Here is a 24,124-nt window from a genome sequence, read left to right as displayed (position 1 = left end):
GTTGGAGAATGCAGACAAACTGACTTTCTGTCATTCTTAATGTACTTTTACTACTTCAAATAGAAGGTGGAGACGTGTAATTGTCCCTATGGTTAAAGGCTTTGAGATAATTGTGTTTTATTTTACCTGTCCATTTGGCACTGGACTTCATGTAGCTTCACATGTGTCAACATTTTGACAGAGACAGCAAGACAGTGTATGTGGAAAGGGGTGGGGAAGAGAAAAAGGGAGGGAGGCTGTTCTTTAGTCTGGGAGGAGTTACAGCAAAAAAAAAAAAAAAAAAACTTCCTCAGTTAGTGACATGCTGTCTGCAGCACACACACACACACACACACACACATACTCAGACACTCTCACTCACTTGCATACTTTCTTTTTCTTTTTTCTGCTTTTTTCCCTCTTGGCGTTGGACTGACAGCAGAGAATGACGGCAGTTACATCAGCTGTCATGAGTTGCATTTCGTGGGATAAACGGAGAAAACACACATAGATACGAGCCCATATAAACTCACCGGACACATGAGGAATGAATTGAGACGGTAGAACTGGCAGCAACACAGAGGTAAGAGTTTTCCTTTAAATACTTCTGCTGTTTTAAGTTTCACTGTGTCATGAATCACACCCTTGAATGGCAAGTTTAACACTGCTGTACTTTGTACTTGTCTGCATGACCATAAAGTTGTCAGTTTACAAGAACACTATAGACAGGAAAGCTTTAAACAGGCAGTGATTGTCATGTAGTGAGTGTTATTTACTCTGATGAGTTTTGAGTGTGTTCAGATTCCTTCACAGTGAGCTGCAGTACAGGAAGATGTGCTTTAACTCTAAAAACTAAAGAATGTCAAAGCAAAAGCAAAAGACATATTTTGAGGAAATGATCACTTAATTTATGATTATAGATCGATTATAGTTCTGTATTGTCAGAGGTGTACTGTACATATGCCGCTGTGCAGCTGTATGGGAATCTCCCTGCAGGGAGTTCTGTCCTAGACACACAGGCATGAGAGTGAGTTAACAGGGGGTTAGTCTAAACTTAGAGCACATAACCCCTGTCTCATATTTCTCTGCTACGTTCCCTCTTAACTCCTGTAGCACATATTACAAACCTACAAACCCAGATTGTTCACGCAGTCACACAGAGGCACCGGCACGTTAAACAATGCAGCTTGTAGCGCATTTGAACAGAGCCAGACACTGCTGACACCATATGTTTCTTATTAGAAGGCAGGGGTTGTATGTTATTGTCATGGACCGCCGAGTGTCACAATTGCAGTCTGGGCTTTTCTGTGGTTTCAGACTGTGTGAGAGTATGTGGTCATTGGACTTATGGACACCTGTCTTTATAGTCAGTACATGCATTATTTATAGCTTATTATGCCTGTAATCATATATATGTTTATTTTACACTTTAGAAAACTTGTCCAATGTGCATGTGGAGGTTTGGATGTTTCAGTTGCCAGGAAACACTGCTTAGATCCACAGGTTTCTAGTAAATAGGATATATTATTTTAGCAGCTTCACCTGAAATCGTTTTGGATTTGTTTTCTTCCTCATGTGTTTAAAAGTGGATTAGATGTCACTAGAAACAATGACTGCCCCTTGTGCAGCTTTAGTGCTGACAAAGGTCTAGCACGTGACCGCACATATCAGCCTTGAGCAGTCTGTGTTTATTAGATTAGACAGAATCTGTTGCACTAAGAGAAGCACGGACTGGTATCTAAGTGTCAGGATATGCCCCGACACGACTTGAGCCTGTTTACAGTTTTCTGCCTCACAAGATACACACGCACAGATTCAATCATGACCGTTCAGCCGCCACATAAACAAGATGAAGAGACAACTGAGCAGATGAGGATATCAGCATCTTTGTCTCAAACACGTCCATGCAGTGGAACAGTCATGGTGCAAATAATCAAATATAATCAGCAATTACACGCAGCAGCAGCTGACAGACAGTAATCTATCAGGAATAAAGCATCTCTCTTACCGTAAAATAAAACTATTAACACATGAAATGAGTTGAATCTGTCATAAAAATAATAAGCAATGGGGTTAGAGCAGCTTTCAGAGGATTTCTTGTGTCCCATTAGAGGAATAGAGAAAAATCTGCTGTCATCTTCAAAAAATAACAATCCCATCTACCTTTATTTTTCATTCATGCATTCATTCATTCATTCTGGCTGTCTGTCTTGCATGTATGTATGCTTATCATATAGGGCAGCTGTGGCTCAGGAGATAGTGTGGGTTGGTGGTTCAAATCCCGCTCTGTCCTAGTCTTTGGACAAGACCAAAACACTTCCCCTGCTATAGAAACTTAAAGTTTCTTTTCTTTAGCTTCACCTTACCTTGATAGTTTTTCTTTCCCATGTTTACTTCATTGCCTCAGTGCAGGGGTATTTGGTAGAATCTAATCTTCCAATTTATCTAATAAAATAACAATGTAAACATATTATCATATTAAAGCCATTATTAGTGATATGAAATTCACTTGCCATGTATACCTCAGGGCTTTATCCAGATATCTGTTTGTTGCTGCTTTGTCATATCATCTGCTCTTATTTTAATATAATAATAACTAGATTTTCTCCTGGGCTTGTGGCCTATTTTGTCAGTTTAATCTGTACAGCAGAAGATCTGGAAATAAAATGGAAATGATGCAAGTTCAGAATCAGAATCAGCTTTATTGGCCAAGTATGTGAACACATACAAGGAATTTGGCTTCGGTTTTTCTTTGCTCATGACGTACAATTTCGACATGAACCCAAAACAACATGAACCCAATCACACTTGAAGATAGACCTAATAAAGACAAACATTCGACTAGAGATGAGGACAACAATGGGTTGAGATTTACAGTGGAGTTATATTGTAATATGTACAGAGTGCAAATTGGAGTTTTTTTATACAGTGAGTGGATGTGTACAGGGGTCCAGTCTGTTTAAAAAATATATGTTTTTGTACATTTTAATAGATTTTAATTTTAATATATTAAATTTGAATTGTTAAATATAAACACAATCATTAATATGCAGTGATGGAAAAATTATTGTGGTAGTTTACTTAAAAGCACTAGTAGCATCTGAATGAAGTAAAAAAGTACTGTATGTATTTTACCAAAATGATAAACAAAAGCAAAATGTATTAAGTATGAAAGGTATAAGTCGTCATTTTGCCATAAAATAGTTCCTGTCAGTGTTTTACTAGTACATGTGATGCTTTGGATTTATTTTACTGTTGCATTTATATGTGTTGCATAAGCTGTGTAAGTTTAATCTCATTTGAAGTGTTTAATGGTCTGTTTTCTCTGCATTTTAATGAACAGCAATGCAATATATTCTGATAGATCACTATGTGTGGGAGCCATGTATCTCTATAAATTCAACTTTTCATGACCTCAAAAAAACAACATGCCTATTTTCAGTGTTTAGTTGCATTGCATTAATACAAGAGAGTATTAAAGGGTATTTAGCTTAAGAAGCTGAATTTTCTCAATCCATGAAGAAACACTCAATCCTTTATTTTATCACATGTAAAAGTGGCAAATTTGGAGATATATGGGTTTTACTGAACAGGTAATAAAAACTGAAAAATGTAAATGTAACTAGATTCCAAAACTGTCAGACAGTGGTAGTAAGGTCAAGGTCAAGTTTGTTTATATATCACATTTAGAATAATGCAAAGTGCTGTACAAATCTGCAGATTCAAATGCAAGACATATTAAAAACTAGTAAAATAAGAATAAAAACAAGATATACTAAAATTGATAAAAAAAAACAAACAAACAAAACAGATACATAATAATAAGGTAAAAGCATCTAAAAACACAAGCAGAAGATAAAACAAATAAAAGTCACACACTTGTATTAAACACCAGTGCAAATAGGTGCATCTTTAAAAGACATTTAAAGTGCTCATTTGACTGTGCACATGTGATATTATGGGGCAGAATGTTCCAGAGCCTTGGACCTGCTACAGAAAAGGCTCTGTCACCTTTTGGCTTCAGTCAGGTTTTTGGTACGTCTAAAAACAAGTGATTTGAGGAATGTGTTTCTCTGGCCGGGACGTACACAGTTGAAAGCTCTGAAAGGTAAGGGGGCACCAAACCATTTAGGCACTTAAAACCGTACAATGAAATCTTAAACTGGATCCTGTAGGTGACAGGAAGCCAGTGGAGGGAAGCCAATATGGGGGTGATGTGGTCCTGTCTTCTGGTTCCAGACAGAAGACGGGCCGCTGCATTTTGGACAATCTGTAGCTGGTGGACAGAGGACTGTTCCAGCCCATAATATAATGAGTTACAGTAATCCAGTTGAGAAGAAATAAACAAATGGACAACATGCTCAAACTGTCTTACAGGGATGTATAGCTTCACCATAGAAAGACATGTGTCTTCTTGACCACAGAAGAGATCTGTTTGTCAAATTGAAAATCACTGTCAAAGAAGACACCAAGGTTCTTTACATACAGTTGGGGAAAAAATTATTAGACCACCCTTGTTTTCGTCAATTTCTTGGTCATTTAAATGCGTAGTACAACTAAAGGTATATTTGTATGGACAAATATAATGAAAACAACAAAAATAGCTCATAAGAGTTTAATTTCAGAGCTGATATCTATCCACTTTCCATGGTTTTCTTGATAATAACTAAACTCACTTCAGTTCTTACTTCAATAGCTATGGCATTGTACTGCCAAAAACAGTGCTTTTAGGCATTCTGTGTTTTCTTTTCTGTCTGTTTTAGTCACATCATACACACAAGAGTTAGTAGTTGATTGCATAACCATTATTTTTGATGACTTCTGATGGTCTAATAATTTTTTCCACAACTGTATGTGCGAGTTAAAACATCCAAGGAGCCCACAGTGCTGTCTGCAGCTGAATTAAAAGGATGACCAAATAAAACAATATGTGTTTTGTTATTGTTTAAACTTTAAAAAATTTAAGCCCATCTAAGTTTATTTATTTATTTTATGAATTGATTACACAATTTATTATTCATTACAAACAGTTATTAAAATCAACAACTGATCAACAAAATACATTTTGTAATAGGACACCCCAGAAGCAGTCCTCAGCTTATAAATGGGGACCCTTAAGAAACACATTTTACATCATAATCTTTAAGACATCAAATGTTGTAAATAACTACACAAACATATTTTAAAATATTTACCTATCTATTTAACGATGATTCATTTCCCTTCCTATGTCCTATTTTAACTAGCATATTCCATTTGAAGTAGCTCTGTTTGTTTATGTTTACATTTTTTGTTTTGGTTCATTAGGCCCACCCACTGTCAATTATCCAATCAGAAAGCCTACAGACAAGTTAAGGTTTTAACGGCAGACAGTAGTAGATAAGCAGTGGACAATACTTTTCTGATCTGAAACATACATTTCCAGTCTCCTGGTGTAATCATATCAGGGCTATGGGGTCTTCAAAAGAACTGAAGGCAGATCTGTTTGAAGTCCTATCAGAGAAGGGGGTCAGTTCACTGAAAATGAACTGGGTTATGAAAATTGTTGATTCCATAACACTGAGATAGCTTATGTGATAATCTTTAACCTCTTATCTTTTGACTAGTAAATTGCAACACCACCTGATAAGACCTAACCTTAACTGAATGATGATTTTGTGAGACTTGATGTATTGGAGCGTGTCCATTTACAGCAGCTCTACAGCCTGACATGAAGCCAAACACATATACACTTTTATTTCTCTGTTCTTCTTCATATCATCAAAACAAAGGTAAAAATAAAACTTACCAAACATGTCACTAAACTCTTCCAATACAGCTCCCCTGTCCTGAATTAGAGGGCTAAGTGTTGTAAAGTTGATAATGCTGACGTCAGGGAAGTGATTCTGTTGCTGATGCATGTGATCGAAGCTAAAGCTAAATAGCTGCAGGTTACATTTTCTTCAGCAGTTAAACTGGCCGAATTGGAATCTTTTGTCTTTAGTATCTTTATAGTGGGGTAGAAGTATAAAATAGCATCAAAGTATATGAACTTCACATTTGTACTGTGAAAGCACTCACTTACATTCCAGTATGTTTTTTTGACACACCCAGATCAGGAACACCATGGTATTAAATTCTTGTAATATGTGGGCAGTTTTTACCAGCTGAATGAACACATTGTGCTTTACTTGAGCATTACTAGTTCATTACACCAGCGTACGAGAGGCTGCTGTGTATATTCTCTGTACAGACATTATAATACCAGCAGCTTTCCACTAACGCACATGAAAATGGTAGTGACACATTCACACTCTGAAGTACTGCTTCCCTACTACTACGACTGCTTCAAGTATTGACTGCTTCCCTATGAGGGTCACATGAGGTCACTGATTCTCACCTTCCTGTGACAGTCTGTTCTGTAAGTACACAAGCTTCCTGAGCCGGAGAAATAAACAGATTTCTTCTTAGCGACCTGACAGGGCAATACAGCATCCACTCTGTACCTGACTCCCCTCATGGCAGAGAGAAGAGTTGTGTTAAATTCTATGATAAAGTCGATAAAGTGATCCTTGATCTGTGCCACTCGGCATCCCTCACCCCCCCCCCCCCGCTTTGACCTTGCAGCCTCGTCCCTCCGTGGCATTACCTTACAGTGGATCAGCAGTACATTATCTCAGCAACACACACAAAAGACACACACATTGTCCCGGTGACACACATACTGCGCATATTTTCACGGACCCTAGACACACAACACAAGTCAGAGAGAGAAACTCTCAGTGAGGCCTGCCCCCCACACATTCATACCAATCGCAGAGAGTGCTTTGTGAATTCACTGAGTGACTGGGCAGCTACTGAAGAGAGAGAGAGAGAGAGAGAGAGGCTGGTGGGAGGAGGGAGATGAAGACAGTTAGAGACAGCAGGATTACAAAGAGAACCAAACCCAGACAAACACAGAAGAAGACAGAGGAGAGAAATCTAACCAGCAGAGAGAACGACTGGACAGGACAGGACCGGACAGGAAGGGGAACACAGAAATAGGAAAGGAAGCGGGGCTTGTCCAGCTGACAGGAAGGGAATGAGTTGCTGGTAAAGAGGCTTTGGGGGGGAACTGATGGGATGGCATTGATCTCTTGGAGCTGCCGGCTCCTGGGCCAGATGGCGTCTTGTTGCTGCAGACCACTACTCAACTCCTCCTGCTGTGGACCGCTCATCAAAGTCTGCCTCTCCTCCTTCACAGGTCGGTCCCAGCCCACTCTGTGCTACTACTGCACCGTCATGAGACAGACCGCTACACTCACACACACCAGAGAATAGGTCTTTACACATCATGGGTAACACATTTAGCCAAGAAGGTAAAGGGCATGGTGTGTGTATCTGTACTTTAGGAGCATGACTACGCTTGTGTTGACTCAAGCAGTCCTGTTGGTGCTAACTCTGTGTTGTAGGATGGAAAGAATAGGCTGTTGTCCTCCTCAGCATAATGTCATGTTGCATTGTGTTCCCAAGTTGTGCACCCCATTGTCTTGTTGTGAATGCGTTGAAACGAGATAATAAAGTTCTGTTGTGTCTCAAGACTGACAAAGCATGTTAAAGAATCAAAACATTATCTTATTTTTTCAATTTGTATCTTATTATATAAACCCAACTGAGCATAAAGTGCTGGTGTCTGACTGTAGGTCTGGAAATGGGACTGTGCTGATATGCTCTCATGGGCAGGGCAGCTGTGTGAGCCTGGAGGTTGCTGTTTCTCTGATGTCAGTGCAGCTGTGTGTCTGTGTTGGGCCTGTGTGTGTTCAACTGCGCTACCCCCAAAGCCCAATAACACATCACACTAACCTCTGGCTCTAGCTCAAATGTTTTCTATATTAACTTGTTTATCCTAGTGTTTTAACTCTTCCCTTTACATAGCATCCTACTGTCTTGAGATGCATTTATATGTGTTTAACTATATGCAACCTTCAGGGTTTTGTGTGGGTTTATGGTCAGGTCCTGTAGTGATGTATTTCTTTTTTTTTACAGATATCTCCCCTGCTGAGCTGGATGCTCTTTGGAGGGAACCACCTTATACTTTTGGGGGAGCAAATGAGCACTTCTCAGGAAATGACATCATGACTCAAGGTGGAGTAGCGTACGCTGCACAAAACCAAATTTATATTATTATAGACCTGGGGTGCCGTTAAGATTCATGGGGCTCAGCATTTGTGGGGGGCCCATAGAGTAGTGGAGGGGGCCCAGATGGATACAGGTTAGAAGTTGTGAAAATGTCGTGTAAGATCTGCTGTATAATTAGAGGCACAGAAGTTGGGAGTCGGCTGTTGAAAGCATGTAAAGTTTCACTTTTCGTTTAATGCCACTGTAAGTTACGTTAATTATGGATGCCCCCCCCCGGCTCCAACAGATCAACAAGATACTGAATTTTATGAAGGGTTATGAAGGGTTACCTTTCACTGGGCCCATAATCGGTAGCAGTGCCCAGTTATAGACTCTTATGTTAATACAAATTACACTGTGAAGGTTATATGAGGAGGGGCTGTGCTGCTGCTCCATGAACTGAGGAAGTGTTTGGGACATCCTCTCTGCACAATGGAACAAACCAGGGGAAGCCTGTCGCCACTTTTCTGCACAAACTGGCTATTATATGCATCCATCTGGCTGATATTTATAGGTTTAGGCATTATTTAGATCCTGTTTGTGAGCTTAAAGCGAAATGTCATTGAGAACACATACTCCTATTCATACAGGTTTCATGTGACCAGATAGTGACTGTTTATTCTGAAAACAGAGATATTCATCTTGTGTCATTTGGTAACATTTCTAGGACAATCCAGACCAGAACTGGCGTAACTGCAGATAAGTTGAGACAGTCCTTTTGATGACCCTTGTGATTAAATTGTTTAAGTGTTACACACGTGTCTTTAACAGAGAGAGGATTTCAGTACAATCTACTATTTTGGACACGAAACAGCAGGTTTTTAAGTCCCCATGTCCCCCACCAGTTATTAGAACTGAAGAAGTATCTTGGATGAGAGACGAAACCCGTCCAGTTGAACCGAGAACAACTACTAAGAAGAATGATGACCTGGGCAAATGAGAACCTACACAGAAACAGGATGTAGTTTTGTACTTCACTGTGCATGGAAATAAGGATCGTTGTTGTGAGTGAGCCTCTTTTCTTCTGTTTCTCTTTTCAGGTGGAGGTGAGGAGGAGGATGGTCCAATGGTGGAGTCAGGGGAAGGAGGGGCAGAGCCTGACAGCTATTGGAAGAGAAAAGAAGCTTTCCTTAGAGGAAGTCGTGTATCGTTGGGAGAGAAATTCTCCTCAGGTGCATTTGAAGATGCTTTTAATCCCTCGACAGTGTTTTTTTTCCCCATATTTGCCTCCTTAACCAGTGGAATGTCAGACATAAAAGCACTTCCTATGCATATTATGTTTATGCATACCAATGGAACACATTTCCGTGTCTACTAATGTTTGACGCGCTCAGCAGTTTAGCTCCATCCATCACATTCCCTCAGGTTCATCCTCCCAAATGGATTTAAATGGCCACACTGAGAGTCCAGTAAGAGGCCTAATAGCCTTGTTATTTCTCTGGGGACTACCATTTTGCTAACAAAGCATCTCAATGAAATATGAGCTTTCGTAGAAAATCTTTAATAACCACTTGAAAGTTTTGTCTCCTTGTCAAAAGTATTTCATTCTTGTGTCATTTTTCTTTTTAATTCCAGTAGTTTCAGTGAAAAAATGCACCTGTATCATGAACCTACTGAAGATAAAACTGAGGGAGCTGGTCTCTATAAAAACATTCTAAATGAATGGGAAAAGGATAAATATGGATGTAGATGTTTAACTGGCTTAATCAGGTTCTGTTTTGAGATGCTTTTAAGGAACATTGTTGATTATATTTTTAGTACCTTTGGATCCTTTGATGGTGTTTTATAAGTATGTTGTTAGTTTAGTTTGTATGGTCTTACATATGAGTTTTACTGTGTTTTATGTTTTTAGCATAGATGTATGGATGAAAGCTCTAAACGAACTAAAATTGTAAAAAAAATTTCCCACTTTCATTGTAATAAACTAAAACATTTCTTGTCTTAGAAATTGCTCTGTTGTTCACTGGACGGAGGCGCTCCAGTGCAGATCCTGACTGGGTTTTACAGGAGGCATTACGCACCAGACTGCGAGTGGTGGAAAGCAACAGCCAGGACGTCATCCAGCTCTTTAAAGTGAGTGGAAGTGAGACTAGACATGACTGTTTTATCCAAACCCAGTGATATCATAACAAACAATAATGTGCATTTCAATATGAGGCCATGGCTGCAATCCTATACTGTGTGTATTGTGCAGGATTTGTAGTAATGGATGGATACTGTGTTAGTGAAACATGAGCCTTTGTTTCTGCAGGACTTGTCTGCACGTCTGGTGTCTGTCCACGCCGAGAAGGATAGCTTCGTACTTACATTCAAAACTGTGGAGGAAATCTGGAAATTCTCAACTTACTTAGCACTGGGTAAGACTTGTTGGGAACATTGTGGATTACACTTAGATTTCCGTGATGGAATTTTCTTATTGATTTTATCCCTGCTATCATCATTACAAGTGACAGTGTTGTATGTGATAATTGTCTGCTAGTTATTAGTTGATGATTTTTATGCAACATTAGCAGGAATACTTACATTTTAGCTGGATGTACTCTTTTTCAGGTTATGTGGCTCGCTGTTTGGAGAACTTCCTATGTGATCAGACGTTCTGGTTGGACCCAGAGCTGCTCAGTGACTTGGAGATAAATGTAACAGTGGACGAGGAACATCTGGCCACGCTCTATTTGGGGCTTTTACTCCAAGAAGGTTAGTGATGCTGAAAAGTGAAAATAAAATACCTGTAAACATCAGTAAAAAAACAGTTTGTGAGCATTTCTTTACTTAGTTACTGTACTTTTATCTGTACGTTAGTCTACACCAGGGGTGTCAAACATACAGCCTGCAGATGATGACAAGTCCAAATTTTCTTCTTGGTTTAATGTTAAAAAAAAAAAGCAAAATTACACAATAAAATGTGAATAACGTTTCACCGATTTTAGCTTCACACCACTGTCTTCCCAACCATTTTTGAATTAATTTTAAAATTACTTTATTTGCTTTAAATGTCTAAATGGTCTTGCCCCAGCTTACCTCTTTGAGCTTCTGCACCCTTACACACCCAGTTGATCTTTCAGGTCAGCTGACCAGCTGCTCCTGAGGGTTCCCAAAACGAGGTTGAAGCTTAAAGGGGACCGAGCATTTTCTGTCACAGCTCCAAAACTAGGGAATGAACTGCCACTGCACATTAGACAGGCCTCCTCACTGTCTAATTTTCTTAAAACCCATCTCTTTTCTTTGGCTTTTCACACCACATAGGTTGTTGATTTTATATGCACAGATATTTTATCTATCTATCTATCTATCTATCTATCTATCTATCTATCTATCTATCTATCTATCTATCTATCTATCTATCTATCTATCTATCTATCTATCTATCTATCTATCTATCTATCTATCTATCTATCTATCTATCTATCTATCTATCTATCTATCTATCTATCTATCTATCTATTTGTCTGTCTGTCTGTCTATTTATTATGTTTCATTGTGTTTTTATCTTAGTATTTTATCTTTTATTATGTTTTTATTGTGTTTATTTTATTGTACAGCACTTTAGAAACCTTTGTGTTTCTTTAAATGTGTACTTTATAAATAAAAATAGATTGGATTGGACTGGATTAGATTGGGTTGGACTGGATTGGATTGCACAAACAGAACCTGAAATGTCTTAGAGAATTTTAACGATGTTATGCCTGTTACTAAATGTTTTATGCAATAATGTTAATAATAAAAAGACACATAACATTGTTGAAATTGCACTCTTTCTTCTTGAGAAACTTCTGGTTGTACTTGGTTGTTCAGGTTATTCACATTTTCATAATGTGATTTTACTTTTTTCCCACACTAAAACAAAAAGAAACATTTGGATTATTATTTGTACGTTATTATTCTATTATTTTACTGGTTCGGCCCACTCGAAATCACATTAGGCTGAAGTAAAACAAGTTTGATATCCCTCCTCTACTCTAAACTCTAAGATTTTTCCACTTTACAATTTTTGAAGCCATCATCAAACACTTGGATCTGCCCTTTGTAACTGCACGAGAAATGAGCATCATTTGACCCTATTATTTTTAATTCATTTTTCTTTGACCCCAAATTAACATTAAGAGAACCTTGGCTGCCACATATTAGATCAGAAACATTTTAATGGACACCTTACTCATGTGCTTTAATCTGTACAGCTACTTTTCTATCACAGACTTCTAATTAAGTCAGCATGATGGTCCCATCTTCATCTATGACCACAAGGGCCCTTTGTATTCTAGAGATTTTACAATAAAATTAGATTAGATTTGGTACAGATCGTGCAGATCCAGATGCCTGGATTTAAAATCAAGTTAAAACCAAGCATCTGTACATTTCTGTTGCAGAATTTTAACAGATTTCTTTGATTCTTCTCACGAATGAGAAAATTATTGTCAACAAAAAAATAGTACTATAACATTTTTTGCTTTCAAGAATGTACATTGATTTCCCCCTCCTCCTGGGCTACACAGATATTATTTCTTTTTCCTTGAACATTCCCCATGGGTAGAAAGCTTCATGGAAATGTATAATAGTTCTGCAGTGCTGGCAAATAGCGAGGGAGAATTACATTAACTTAATAGGGGGATATAAAACATCCATCATTTGCCAGTGACTGAATGAGGGCGCAGCAGCTGTAGCAGTTTTGCTGATCTTTAACTTAAGTACATTAACTTTTATCAACACAAACACACTGACTGAAAACACTTTAGGTGTCAGGTTTATGCGTTCTTCGTTGTATGTGCATGTTTATGTGCGGGCAGAGCTTGTATCCACCCGCTAATGCATGTTCCCTTTTTTCTTTTCAGGATCCTTCTTTGCTAAGGCGTTATTCACAAGAAGTGATAAGAATGAGGAAGAGGAAGAACAGCTGTCATTTACAAAAAATGATCTTCTGATGGTAAAGGACACAGGGCAGGACAACATGTGGGAGGGTACCATGCTCGCCACAGGAAACCACGGCCTGGTCCCAGTTAACGCCATGCAGCCCCTGCCTTACCCCTTCTACCAGTGAGTGACCCAGCATTCTGCTTCGATCACAAACTCCTTGATTGGTTCTGTCAACCAGTGTACGATTAAGCACGTTGTCTTGTCACAACTTTTGGATGAATGAGCAGGGCGGCACTACAGATCATTTGTTCATTAGTTGGCATGGTTTTGCTAAAGCGACACTTCCTGTTTGGCCAGATGGTTCCTGAGGAAGTACCCAGGCAGCGCTGGATGCTCACCAGCAGAAAAGGAACTGTTCGAACATCCTATTGGTAAAGCCATTCAGCATGTAACACATCTACCCACATGTACACAAACAACATAATGATACAATACAATATAATACATATGAAACACTAATCTTCCTTTAAGTTACTTATGTTTTACTCACATGGAGGCAGCTGGAAATCTGCATCTTTGCATCACTCATCTACAGTGACAAACCTGAAAATACTACTCCTCCATCTCCTTAGTTCCCGATATCTCCTTATGATCTTTCTTAGTTGGTCTTTACACTGTGTTTTGATGTGTTTTCACAGCATGCACCACCTCAGATTGCACCACAGTAAGCCAGTGTTTTCAGCTGAATAGCTCTGACTGTCTACCCACTGCACAACAAATATAAAATAAAGTTTGTCATGAGCTGGAGGACAGGGTGGAACCTTTAACAACCAAAGATGGACAAAAACACAACCCTAAAGTAATTCTAAACTTACTGCCCTTTGTGCTGGAAAAAAAAAAAAAAAACTGTTTTATAATGTGTTTACCAGACATTTAATCAGGTGTTTTATGGTCTAGGTGTTTGTGGGTAGTTTAGTTTTGAGATAATTTGAGTACTTATTTAGGGACAAATTTATGTGACCTAATGACCAATGCTTAGTTCCTATACATTTAAGATTAGACTAAAATTCCACATTACAAGTCCACATTGTGCCAGTTATTGCAGTATTGAAATTTCCAGTAGTTGTTTAATTTCTGTCTTTATTATCTCCCTTTTAGTTTAGTTTTGTGAGTATTTACATACATAGATAATGTCAATTTTAGCCTTTTAGTTATTATAAGTAAAGCTTTGATTTCTATCTTAAAAGTAAGATTTGAAGAATACTTGACATCAAATACGATTTACAAAATTGAAAAAAAAAAAAAAATCAGTGCAAAGTCATTTCATTTTACTCCTCACAATGTCAGTTGAGGAAAGACACAAAAATGCTGAGAAAGCTGATTTTACTATTCTGTTTTTTTGTTCATGTTGCATTGTTTAATTTAGTCTTTAGTTTTCTAAAGCTTTTATATCAGCTAACAACATTGTTTTCCACTGCTACTTTTAGTTTTAGTCTTAGATTTTATTAGTTCTAATTGCCTTGTATTGTTACTTCTACTTGAGGGGAGGAGTTAGTGTGATTTTCTGATCCACTGCCATAACAGTGTTTTTGGGAAGTCAGTGATTTCACTGTTGTAGGAAGAAAAGACCAAGGATTATGTAATCAAACGAATCCACTTCCTTTTTACCGGAACACATACCAGAGTACAATCAATACTAATATACTTATGCACACACTATAAAAATGTAGCTCCACTCTGTATGTGCAGACAAATGACTGGTAAGAATATATCAGGTATATATTCTACACATAGATCTCACTAGTCTTGTTTTCCTCATCTCACACCTCAGTGACAGGGACATGTGTGGCAGTGGTCGACTACACTCCAGTGGGACAAGAGGAGCTCCAGCTGAGTGAAGGGGATGTAGTGGAGATCCAGGGTCTGCTCATCCGGGGTCTGGGTGTGTTCATAGGAACCCACACATCCACAGGACACACTGGCTTCGTACACAAGGCCCACGTCAAACCACTGAGCACCACACCTCTGTAAGAAGCTCATTTTTTCAGTATTATAATGCACAGCGTGGCTTAAATTATCACCTGATGATGAGATAAAGCAGCTTATCTCCATCTAATATTTGGTACTTGATTTTTACAGTCTGATCATTTTTGTGAAAATCTATTTAGTGTATCTGCAGACTGGTCAGGGTGCATTGGCAGAGATGGAGAAACAGCTGACATTATAATACTGGCTTTGTTTCCTTTGCGCAGAGACAGACAATTGGTCTTTCTGACGGAGGAGGAGAGGGCCAGTCTGGCTCAGGTCAACCCGTGTAGCCCTGAGCCAAGTGACAGCGATCTGCTGGAGAAACTTTTCTCATCTGACATCAGCTCTGTGTACAGACTAGGTAAAAGAACAACAAGATTGAGTGTTTTATGATGTGGAAGGGAAGGGTTGGAAGATGAACCAGAGCTGTAATATTTGGTTTGATATGCAGCTCCTGTTTGTGCCTAAATAGAGGCAGTTTTCTTAAGTTGAAAACTGTGTAAGATCATTTCTGTTTTTTGTTTTGCAGACAGACTGGATGAGTCTGACTTCATGTACATCAGGAATCGACCAAAACATGGTAATTTTTCACAGAATGCTGATGTTTACAGCAAAACTGCAAAGTCCAGACAGTATCATAGACAGATGGCTTCATTAACCCATAAACACCCAGCGGTACTTCTGTGACAGTTCCCAAATGAATTTGAACTATTTTCAATCTTTCTTAAGTGCTTTCTCACCATTTATTCTAATACTATCCTCTATATTTTGCATTTTTAAGTGAAAATCAGATATTTTCCTATATTATTTCACTGATCATGTAGCTGTTCATAAAAGCTCAGATTAAAGTTGAAGGTTATTATATCAAAAACAGAGAAAACTGAAAGAAAATGGGACTTTTTCAGTAAAATATATCATTAACTTAGCATAAACCAAGTCTCTCCACCAAACTCCTTTGGTTTTACTGATGAATCAGTGTTGCAGAAGATGACAGTGTCTCCACCTCCACTATGGAGCCTCTGGACTGATGACCATGAAAAGATGAATTATTTATATTTATTAATAGGATTAGTTGCTCAACAAGTATTTAACTTTTTATAGCAGTAAATGATTTTGGCCTCTGGTGGATGTTTGGGTCTTCATGGGTTAAAGCTTAACTGTTATCTCAGCCTTTTCACTCTGTCCTCATACACCCTCTTCTATATTTCACAGATCATAAGGTCTCTGCAAGTGCCCGACAGAGCCTCATGTCAGAGAAGAGCGGAGGGACCCCCCCATACCAATCCTCACCTCGAGCCTCGGTCTCTCACTCCTCCCCTCGTCTGTCCTTCTATCATTCCTACAACCCACTGCCACGGGAGGGAGAGCGTTTGTCCTTTACTCTGGATGACACTTTCAGAGAGCTGGATGAGTTCCAGGAGGATCCGCCTCTGTTCTTGGAGGAGAACAGCTGGGATGGGGAGGAATCTGAACTCAGTGACCCTACACTGACCCTGCTCAACCATGAATGTTTCCAGGTCAGAACAGTCGCAAATCAGGACTTAAAGTGTTGAATACTTTATTAGGGAAACAAGTTCAAGCCCACATTTTATTGTTTCATTGCATTTCATTGCAATGATTTCCTTTCCTTTCCTTTCCTAAAAAAACTGTCTTTTTAATAAAAATGGTTTTCTTTTACATTTGATGTTGACAAAATATGAAATAGTAAATAATGTCCAAGCACATCTCTCAAACAACTGATTGTGATGTCATAAAGTGAACCACATTGTGTCTCAGTGCAACTCCAATTAATTTTCATCCTGTGTTTTAACACATTCAGACTGTCAGGAGGTGTTTGTTTGTTATTTGTGGCAGGAGGACTTCCTGCCTCTGTACGACCTCCAGCATTCTTTCCTGTGGGTGACCTTCAGCGGGAAAACTGAGGAGGAGTTATCAGGGCATCTAGAAAGTGTCAGAGAGTGTGCAAAGAGGATGGGCATGCACTGGGCCCATCGACGGGCCTGCTTTCTCTTAGGAAGAATCTGTGCCAGAAAACTAAAGCTCTCACAGGTTTGTGGATAAATTTTTTATCATTTAATTCTTTAATTCTCCAGGGATTTAAACTAAGCTCTATAGTGTAACAAGTAATACACTGAAAGCTCTTTGTAACTTACCCTTAAAAGATGATAAACAACCTGAAATGATGTCAATGAATATTCTGTTTCAAAGTCCTGAACGGACTGTTTGAGACCGGCTCTTACACTGTTAGTCTCTTCTTCTCCTCAGGCTCGTGTCTACTATGAAGAGGCTCTGAGTGTCACCGTAGACAGTTTTTCTGATACGCCACTCCTCGTTGCTCTCTTCACTAACCTCACAGCTGTTTACTTGAAGCAGCGGATGACAGACAAGCTCCCTCAGACCCTCGAGAAGGCCAGTGCCCTGCTCCTCTGTCTGCCCAACCATAAGTTCACCTCCGTGGATGAGGTGGAGCTGCTCAAACTACTCCTGAGAAGATCAGTGGTAATGGGGGACAAATACCTGGAGGCTCGTGTTTGCTACCTCATATCCCACCTCTTCCTGGACCTCAGGAAGACAGACGACGCCCTGCCTTTTGTTGAGAGACTCCAGTTCCTCTCAGTAACTATCACTGCCAATGATGGGCAGCCAATAGCTCCCTTGGACCTTAACTGGCTCTTGAGCTGGCTCTATCACCGCAAATACATGCCTTACTTAGCACTGGCCTCTCTGAGTCTGGACTCCAGGCAGGACCACTCCCTTCATGAAGCTTTTCAGAAGATTGAATTATTTATCAGGAACTCTGTTCGTCTTAACCCATGCTGGAAGGAAGGAACCTCCCTGTTCCCTGCCCAGATTGTGGTTTACCTTCAGCATGCTCTGCTCATAGCTGAGCAGGGAAAAGACCTCAAAACCCAAAGGGATTTGTGTTTGGGCTTGGCCTCACTCTACCAGCAGTACGGTGCTCTGGTTAAAGCAGTACGCTGTGCTCAGCAGGCCGTGGAGACAGGAGGGCACATCAATGAGGAGGAAGGCTTTGAGGCCTCTGTTCTGTTTGGCTGGCTGCTGGTGTTAACAGGCCAGGCTGAGCAGGCTCATGGTGTCCTCCAGCCACTCCTGACATCACTCCAGGTACAGCAGTCATCCAGTTTCATCAGGCAGAAATGAGGGGAAAAAATGACGGAATTTCAAAATCACACCTTCTTCTTAAGCTCATTCTTCACTGTCTAAACGTTGACTGAGTATAAAGGTAGCAACATAGTGGTGTTTCATGATGCTAAAGACAAAACAAAGCCTTTGTAATAAGCACAATTTACTTATTTTTTATCTTATTTCTAGTTTTAAGAAATCTACTAAAGCAACATTTGCTTACCCCATCAGTAGATTTTTTTCCCCCTTGCTTAACAGTCAATTTTTTTATGTTAAACAATTAAAACAGAGCCAAGAGGAGGTTCAGAGGTCTTGTTTCTTCTTTGGGTCCAAAAAACCTCCAAGTATTAACATCTAAATCCTTTTAAGAATTGTGTCTTTTGATGTGGTTTCATGTCTTGTCTTCTTCTACACCAATATCAACACTGTACATCTCTTTTTAGGGTACAGACAGTCCCACTCAGAGAGGAGTTATTCACAACCTCTTGGCTTTGTGTCTGAGACGACAGGGCCACATCTCAGAGGCAGGTTGGCATCTTCAGTCAGCCTTGATAATATCCAGAGAAAGTGGAAACCAAAGGAACCAGGCCCTGGCACTGGCTAATCTGGGCTGCTTGGCACTCGATGTTGGGGCATCCCGGATAGCAGAACGCTTCCTGGTCAGGTCAGATAACTGCAATTTAACGGAAAACATCCTTCAGTGAAACTCTTCCAATAAATGAAGAAAGAGTTTACAGAACAAACAGGTGTTCATTTGTGTTTTGATGCTTTTACCAGATCTCTGCACCTTTTCCTGGAGCTCTGGGAAAGCCCTACAGATGAAGAGCATGTTCAGACCTACCTTTGGCTGGGGAGGAGCTACAAAGACAGGGGGAGGAGTCAGGACATGAGGGCCTGTTATGAAATGGGTTTACTTATAGCACTCCATGCCAGAAACTTGCACAGTAAGTCGACATATTACATATAATTACCTTAAACACAATATGAGCTAAAGCTAACAGTACCTCTGCTGATTGACAGATTCACGTTTTTCAAGATAAACCTACAATACTTAGAAATATTTCACCTCCAGATCTATTTGATATCTAAATGTGTAAATATATGGCAAACATACGGAGTGTGGAAAACATTTTACACTTTAGAATAAAATCCATCAGTGCTCTCTGGTGGATAAACATGTATGTGCAACAGAAAAGAGTTTTGTTGCATTTTTCTCAGGTCAGATGGTGGTGGCCAAGGTGCTGAGTCGGCTGTATTCTGACATGCTGCTGTATGGTCAGAGTATTGTCTACTATGAACACTGCGTGTCAGTGTCCAGAGAGCTGAAGGACAAGAGGCTGGAGGGGGAATATCTGGAAATCCTCAGCAGCCTCTACCTTTCACTCAATACTGAGAAGTGAGTTTCTGCTTCATCTTATCCCCGGTTTCTGTTTTTTTGGGGAGTTTTTTGTTACAACTCAGCCTCAGTCAGTCAGGTACAGTCTAAATTCTGGATTTTGTTACGCAGATCATCTCGTAAGTCTCTGGATTACACCAAGCAGAGCCTGAGGATTTCTATAGACCTGGGAAAGAGAGAGGAAGAATCAGAGACTTGGCTACAGGTGGGACGCATCTACTACCTCATCCAGGAGGACGAGCTAGCTGACATGTACTTACAGGTGAGGACAGTGGGGAAGCATTTTGCTCATTCACAAACTGAATTCATTGTATATAAGCTTTTCTAAGCCGCCATAGAGTTAAATTATATCCCCGCCCTCCCCAGAGGATGGAGTTAGGGTATAATTCCATCTGTCCCTCCGTCCGTCCATCTGAGATTTTTGTCCATCCCATTGCTCGGACACTATTCACCCGATTGCTGAATTTGAATTCTGGGATTTATTTTTTTTTATTTTTTTTTTTTTTACAAATTTTTGAAAATTTCAACTTATAATTTTTGTCTATTCCATTTCTCGGACACTATTCGCCCAATTCTTTCTAAATTTGACACATGTTTCTTACCATTAGGAAAGGTGCAGTGCACAGTTGGATGGCTGAATTTCAGTTTTGGTATTTTTTTTAAATAGATTTTTTTTTTATTTTAAACTTCATTTGTCTAACTGACATTATTCACCCAATTCTTTTTAAATTTCACACACATGTTCTTTACATGTACTTTTCTCCAATTTTTTTCTTTTTTGTTTACTTGAAAATGTTTCAAAAAGATTGACAGTTACGACTCAACATTCATCTCTGGGTATCAGTGAGCAGGAGGGGCAAAGTGTTGTGTGACGGGATGGAGGTATTAGTAAGTTCTGCTATACTTTTTCACTTGTTCACTGTTCTTTGAAATATTCCATAATCAACAGGCTGCGGTGAAGACAGCCCTGAGGATGAATGACTCCCACTTTGCCATGAGAATCTACGAGGAGGCAGGAGACGTTTACTTTAAAGGTCACAGGAACAGGATGGCCTCGCTGCCTTTCTACAGAGTATGAAAACACTGATAACACACATGTTTTAAAGCTTTAAATTCTTGATATGTAAACACTTCTTATCTCATTTAACAAACATTTTGATGTTTTGCTTCAGGATGGCAGTTTGCCATTCGCCCGGAGCGTCAGAGACATCTATTCAGAGTTCCGCTTGTTGAGTAAACTGACAGAGCTGTTGATGAACCATGGGGAGCAGGAGGAGGCTCTGCAGTACGCAACCCTGGCTGTTGAGGTCGCCACCGAAACAGGTACTGATAAGGAGAAAGTGAGCAGAATTACAGCCTTTTCTTCTGTATTGTAGTGTATATGCAGCTGCAGTGATAACCGTGGAGCCAGTTTATGACCAGAAACCACTGTTGTTTTTGTTTAGGTGTTCGACAATATGAGCGGACAGCCTACCACCGGCTGGCTACAGTCTACTACAACCTGCAACAGTATGAGATGGCAGAAAACTACTACCTCAAGTCTTTGTCTTTCTGCCCACCCGTGCTGCATCACCCTACAGAGGCTCGCTACTACACAAAGGTGTACAGCAGACTGGGCAATCTCACACTATACAAGCTTAAGGTAAAGTATACACAAACACAGCTGACACCAATACAGCATTTTAAGTACACCGTCATTTGAGCTGCAAAGTACAGTGTATAATCAGTAAAGGCTGCAATTGAAAGGTTCACTGTGTGCATGTGGTTTTGGAGAAAAGTGTATCATCAACACACATAACATGAAAGTTGGCATTTTTTTCATTTTATTCATTTTGTATTTTTTTTACTAGTTCAAGCATAAATATGCAATTTTTTTTAGTCATATGTGCTTTTCCTTTATAACCAAGCACATAGACTCAACTAACAACTTCAGCTGCAATAGTGTCCACAATAATTCCAATATGACATTTTTGACCAGTTGTGCAGCCCTAACAAAATATGCTCCATAAATTTGTAATGTGAATGGATAATCTGCAATGATAATTTAAAATAACATGATTTAAACCTGAATTAATGTCAAAATTTATTTGAATGTTGTTTTTTTGCTCTAAAAATAAAAACAATTACATTAATATCCAATCCAGCTTTATTTACAGTGCACTTTAAAACCACCATAGAGGCCCAAAGTGCTATACAGAAAAAAAAAAAAAAAAATTATAAAATACCTCATAAAATACATAAAACATGTAACACAATTTTGTTTTATTTATTTATTGTATTGTGTATTTGACAGGGACATTGTGCAGTCATATGATTGTACCAAAGTAACTAATTTAATTTTGTACTAAGTAACTAATTTACATCTGCAGTCCCTGGGCAGGTAAACAGACAACAGTGAATGCAGAATATAAAAACAAGACATTACATAAAACAGTTGACAGATAATTTAAAAATGAAGCATAGATACAAATAAATATAATACAATAAATACAATACTAACAATGTAGTCTAAAAAATATATATAATCTGTACAAAGCATACATATTGAACAGATATAGTATTAAAAATGTTAAAAGGCTCTGATGTAGTTATAGCAGTGTTTTTAAAAAGATCCAGCCCTGAGTGCAATTCATTAGTGCAAAAATAAATGAGCTAAAGCACCTAATTATGGTTACAGTTTTGTGTTGATTTTAGCCAGAGGTTAAGTTGTTTTTTAAGCAGTGCAAAGCTGTCAGATACTCTGATATCACTGGGAAGGGAATTCCATTTCCCCACCACTTTTACACAAAACACCGACAATAAAATACATAAATACATGAAAAAGAATAAAATGCTCAATTTGCATGAACCAACATATAAAAAACAAATAAAATCAACATCCTACATGGAGTCAAAGGGCAAAAAATGTGAATATTGCTGAACATCAGCTGAATCCATTGCTAGTGTTTTCTGAAAATGTTTTTTTTTTTTTTTACATCCCCCTCTCTCCAGGATGCTTTTGATGCAATGGGCTACTTCCATTTGGCTCTGGCAGCTGCCCTGGAGGATCAGGCTAACCCTGAGGCTCTGTATGTGGTCTACATGAAGCTGGCAGAGATCCACGGCCATCACATGCCTGATGCTCAGCTGTGCCAAGTGTACAGAGACAGAGCACAGAGTCTGAAGAGAGTTCTGGCTGGGGAGGAAGGCGCCTCTGTTGGTCAGGAAAACATGGACGGTGCAGATGCAGAGTCTGGCCAAAGGAAGGAAAAGGACTCCGGTTTGGGACAGACAGAAATGTTGAGAAATGGTATCTCCACTTCCATGCCTGAAGATGGTCACTGTCACCATGAGGTAGACCCAAGAACTTGTATAATCCACACAAATGCAGACGATGAATGTACAGAGAAAAAAGAAGATCCAGTTGTTCATCCTCCTGATACAGATGGGCCTTACGTAGATGCCTGTGGGTCTGAGACAGCGACCATCGCCAGTCATTCCTACAGTGACAGTATCTTCACCGAATCATTTGATACAGCGAAGGAGGAGATCACAGACTCCAGCAGCTCCACTGACACTTTACAAACTTATCAGAAACAAACAGACCAGATCAGGGACTCTGAAACTGATCACATTGTACCAGATCAAACGCCTGTTAATCACACAAGTGAACATGAAAATGATCATAAAGCAAAGCTTGATGCTGCCATTCAGGCGGAACAAATGAAAGAAAAAGATGCAGATTTGGACCTTAATCAGATGGATTTTATCCAAAAAGATGTCAGTCATGAGGAAAATCAATCTGACACTGACCAGACAGAGACTTTAAGCACTGTAAGTACTGAAAAATCTGTGGACAACTACAACTACACAGACAGAGAGAAATGTGAGACAACTGAAACACATGTAGACTTTAATGACGACTACAAATAGTCCTCTTTTGGCACTTTAGATTCTTTTTGACATTGACTGTCATGTGTTCATTGCACTGATCAGCAAAGCAACGTTCCAGGCACGTCACTCTTTATTTGTGCCTTTTGAGTAAAATAATGTGTCGTTATCAGAGAAAAATGAGCTAATTGTAATATATGTTTTGTACATGATTTTTTTGTATCTGTGGAAGATAGGTCTTAAAGGATAAAGAATGATATTTTGTTTGTTAAACATTGAGTCTTTTGTGCTTTTGTCAATTCAAGTATGGGAGAAGAAAAAAGTGTTCCTTCGTGCAAAATATAGAATTTTTGAAAAAGAAAAAAAGAAAAAGAAATCAGTAACATTTCCAAAAATCTGTGAATACAACCACAAATATCACAAGGTTGAAGGTGTGGAAAATGCAAACCTAAAAAGAAATTACTATTATTAAGGCTGACTTTGACTTACTTATTTTCTGTTTTGTCTAGTTACTGCATTTTTAAATACACATGCATTGCTGCAACACACAAAAGTTTGTGGCAGGGGTATTTTAAGGTAAATAATGATTCAATTACTTGAAAAAAACAATGTTATTTCAAAGAGGTAATTGTGATTTTGGTACAAAATCAGCATTCAGAAAGGGTCCAGTCCTTCAGGAGCCAAAGATAGAGGGTTGAGGACAAATGTGTAAGTGAATTATTG

The 24,124-nt window shown here is 39.1% G+C and overlaps 1 protein-coding gene across 3 annotated transcripts; it reads left to right on the top strand.

The window, feature by feature from the left end:
* Positions 1-322: 322 nt before the first annotated feature.
* sh3tc2 (SH3 domain and tetratricopeptide repeats 2) lies at positions 323-23,565 on the top strand. Of its 3 annotated transcripts, XM_030145940.1 has the most exons (23): positions 323-562; positions 7,202-7,316; positions 7,984-8,082; positions 9,156-9,287; positions 10,061-10,188; positions 10,367-10,472; positions 10,666-10,809; positions 12,942-13,143; positions 13,321-13,394; positions 14,795-14,990; positions 15,216-15,352; positions 15,521-15,571; positions 16,204-16,508; positions 16,846-17,040; positions 17,257-18,117; positions 18,579-18,799; positions 18,913-19,079; positions 19,354-19,531; positions 19,643-19,793; positions 20,481-20,603; positions 20,704-20,854; positions 20,977-21,173; positions 22,523-23,565. In XM_030145940.1, exons 2-23 carry the CDS (start codon positions 7,292-7,294, stop codon positions 23,441-23,443), a joined length of 4,764 nt encoding a protein of 1,587 aa, XP_030001800.1. In that variant the 5' UTR covers positions 323-562; positions 7,202-7,291; the 3' UTR covers positions 23,444-23,565. The 3 variants fall into 3 exon arrangements, with proteins under 3 accessions (XP_030001800.1, XP_030001801.1, XP_030001799.1); XM_030145941.1 differs by lacking the exon at positions 7,202-7,316; XM_030145939.1 differs by lacking the exons at positions 323-562; positions 7,202-7,316 and adding an exon at positions 6,541-7,201.
* Positions 23,566-24,124: the final 559 nt, after the last annotated feature.

The sequence above is a fragment of the Sphaeramia orbicularis genome, chromosome 10, assembly GCF_902148855.1.
Source record: "Sphaeramia orbicularis chromosome 10, fSphaOr1.1, whole genome shotgun sequence".
NCBI classification, from domain to species: Eukaryota; Metazoa; Chordata; class Actinopteri; order Kurtiformes; family Apogonidae; genus Sphaeramia; species Sphaeramia orbicularis.
The sequence above is the reverse complement of the archived record's forward strand: the minus strand, read 5'-3'. Positions and strand labels throughout refer to the sequence as shown.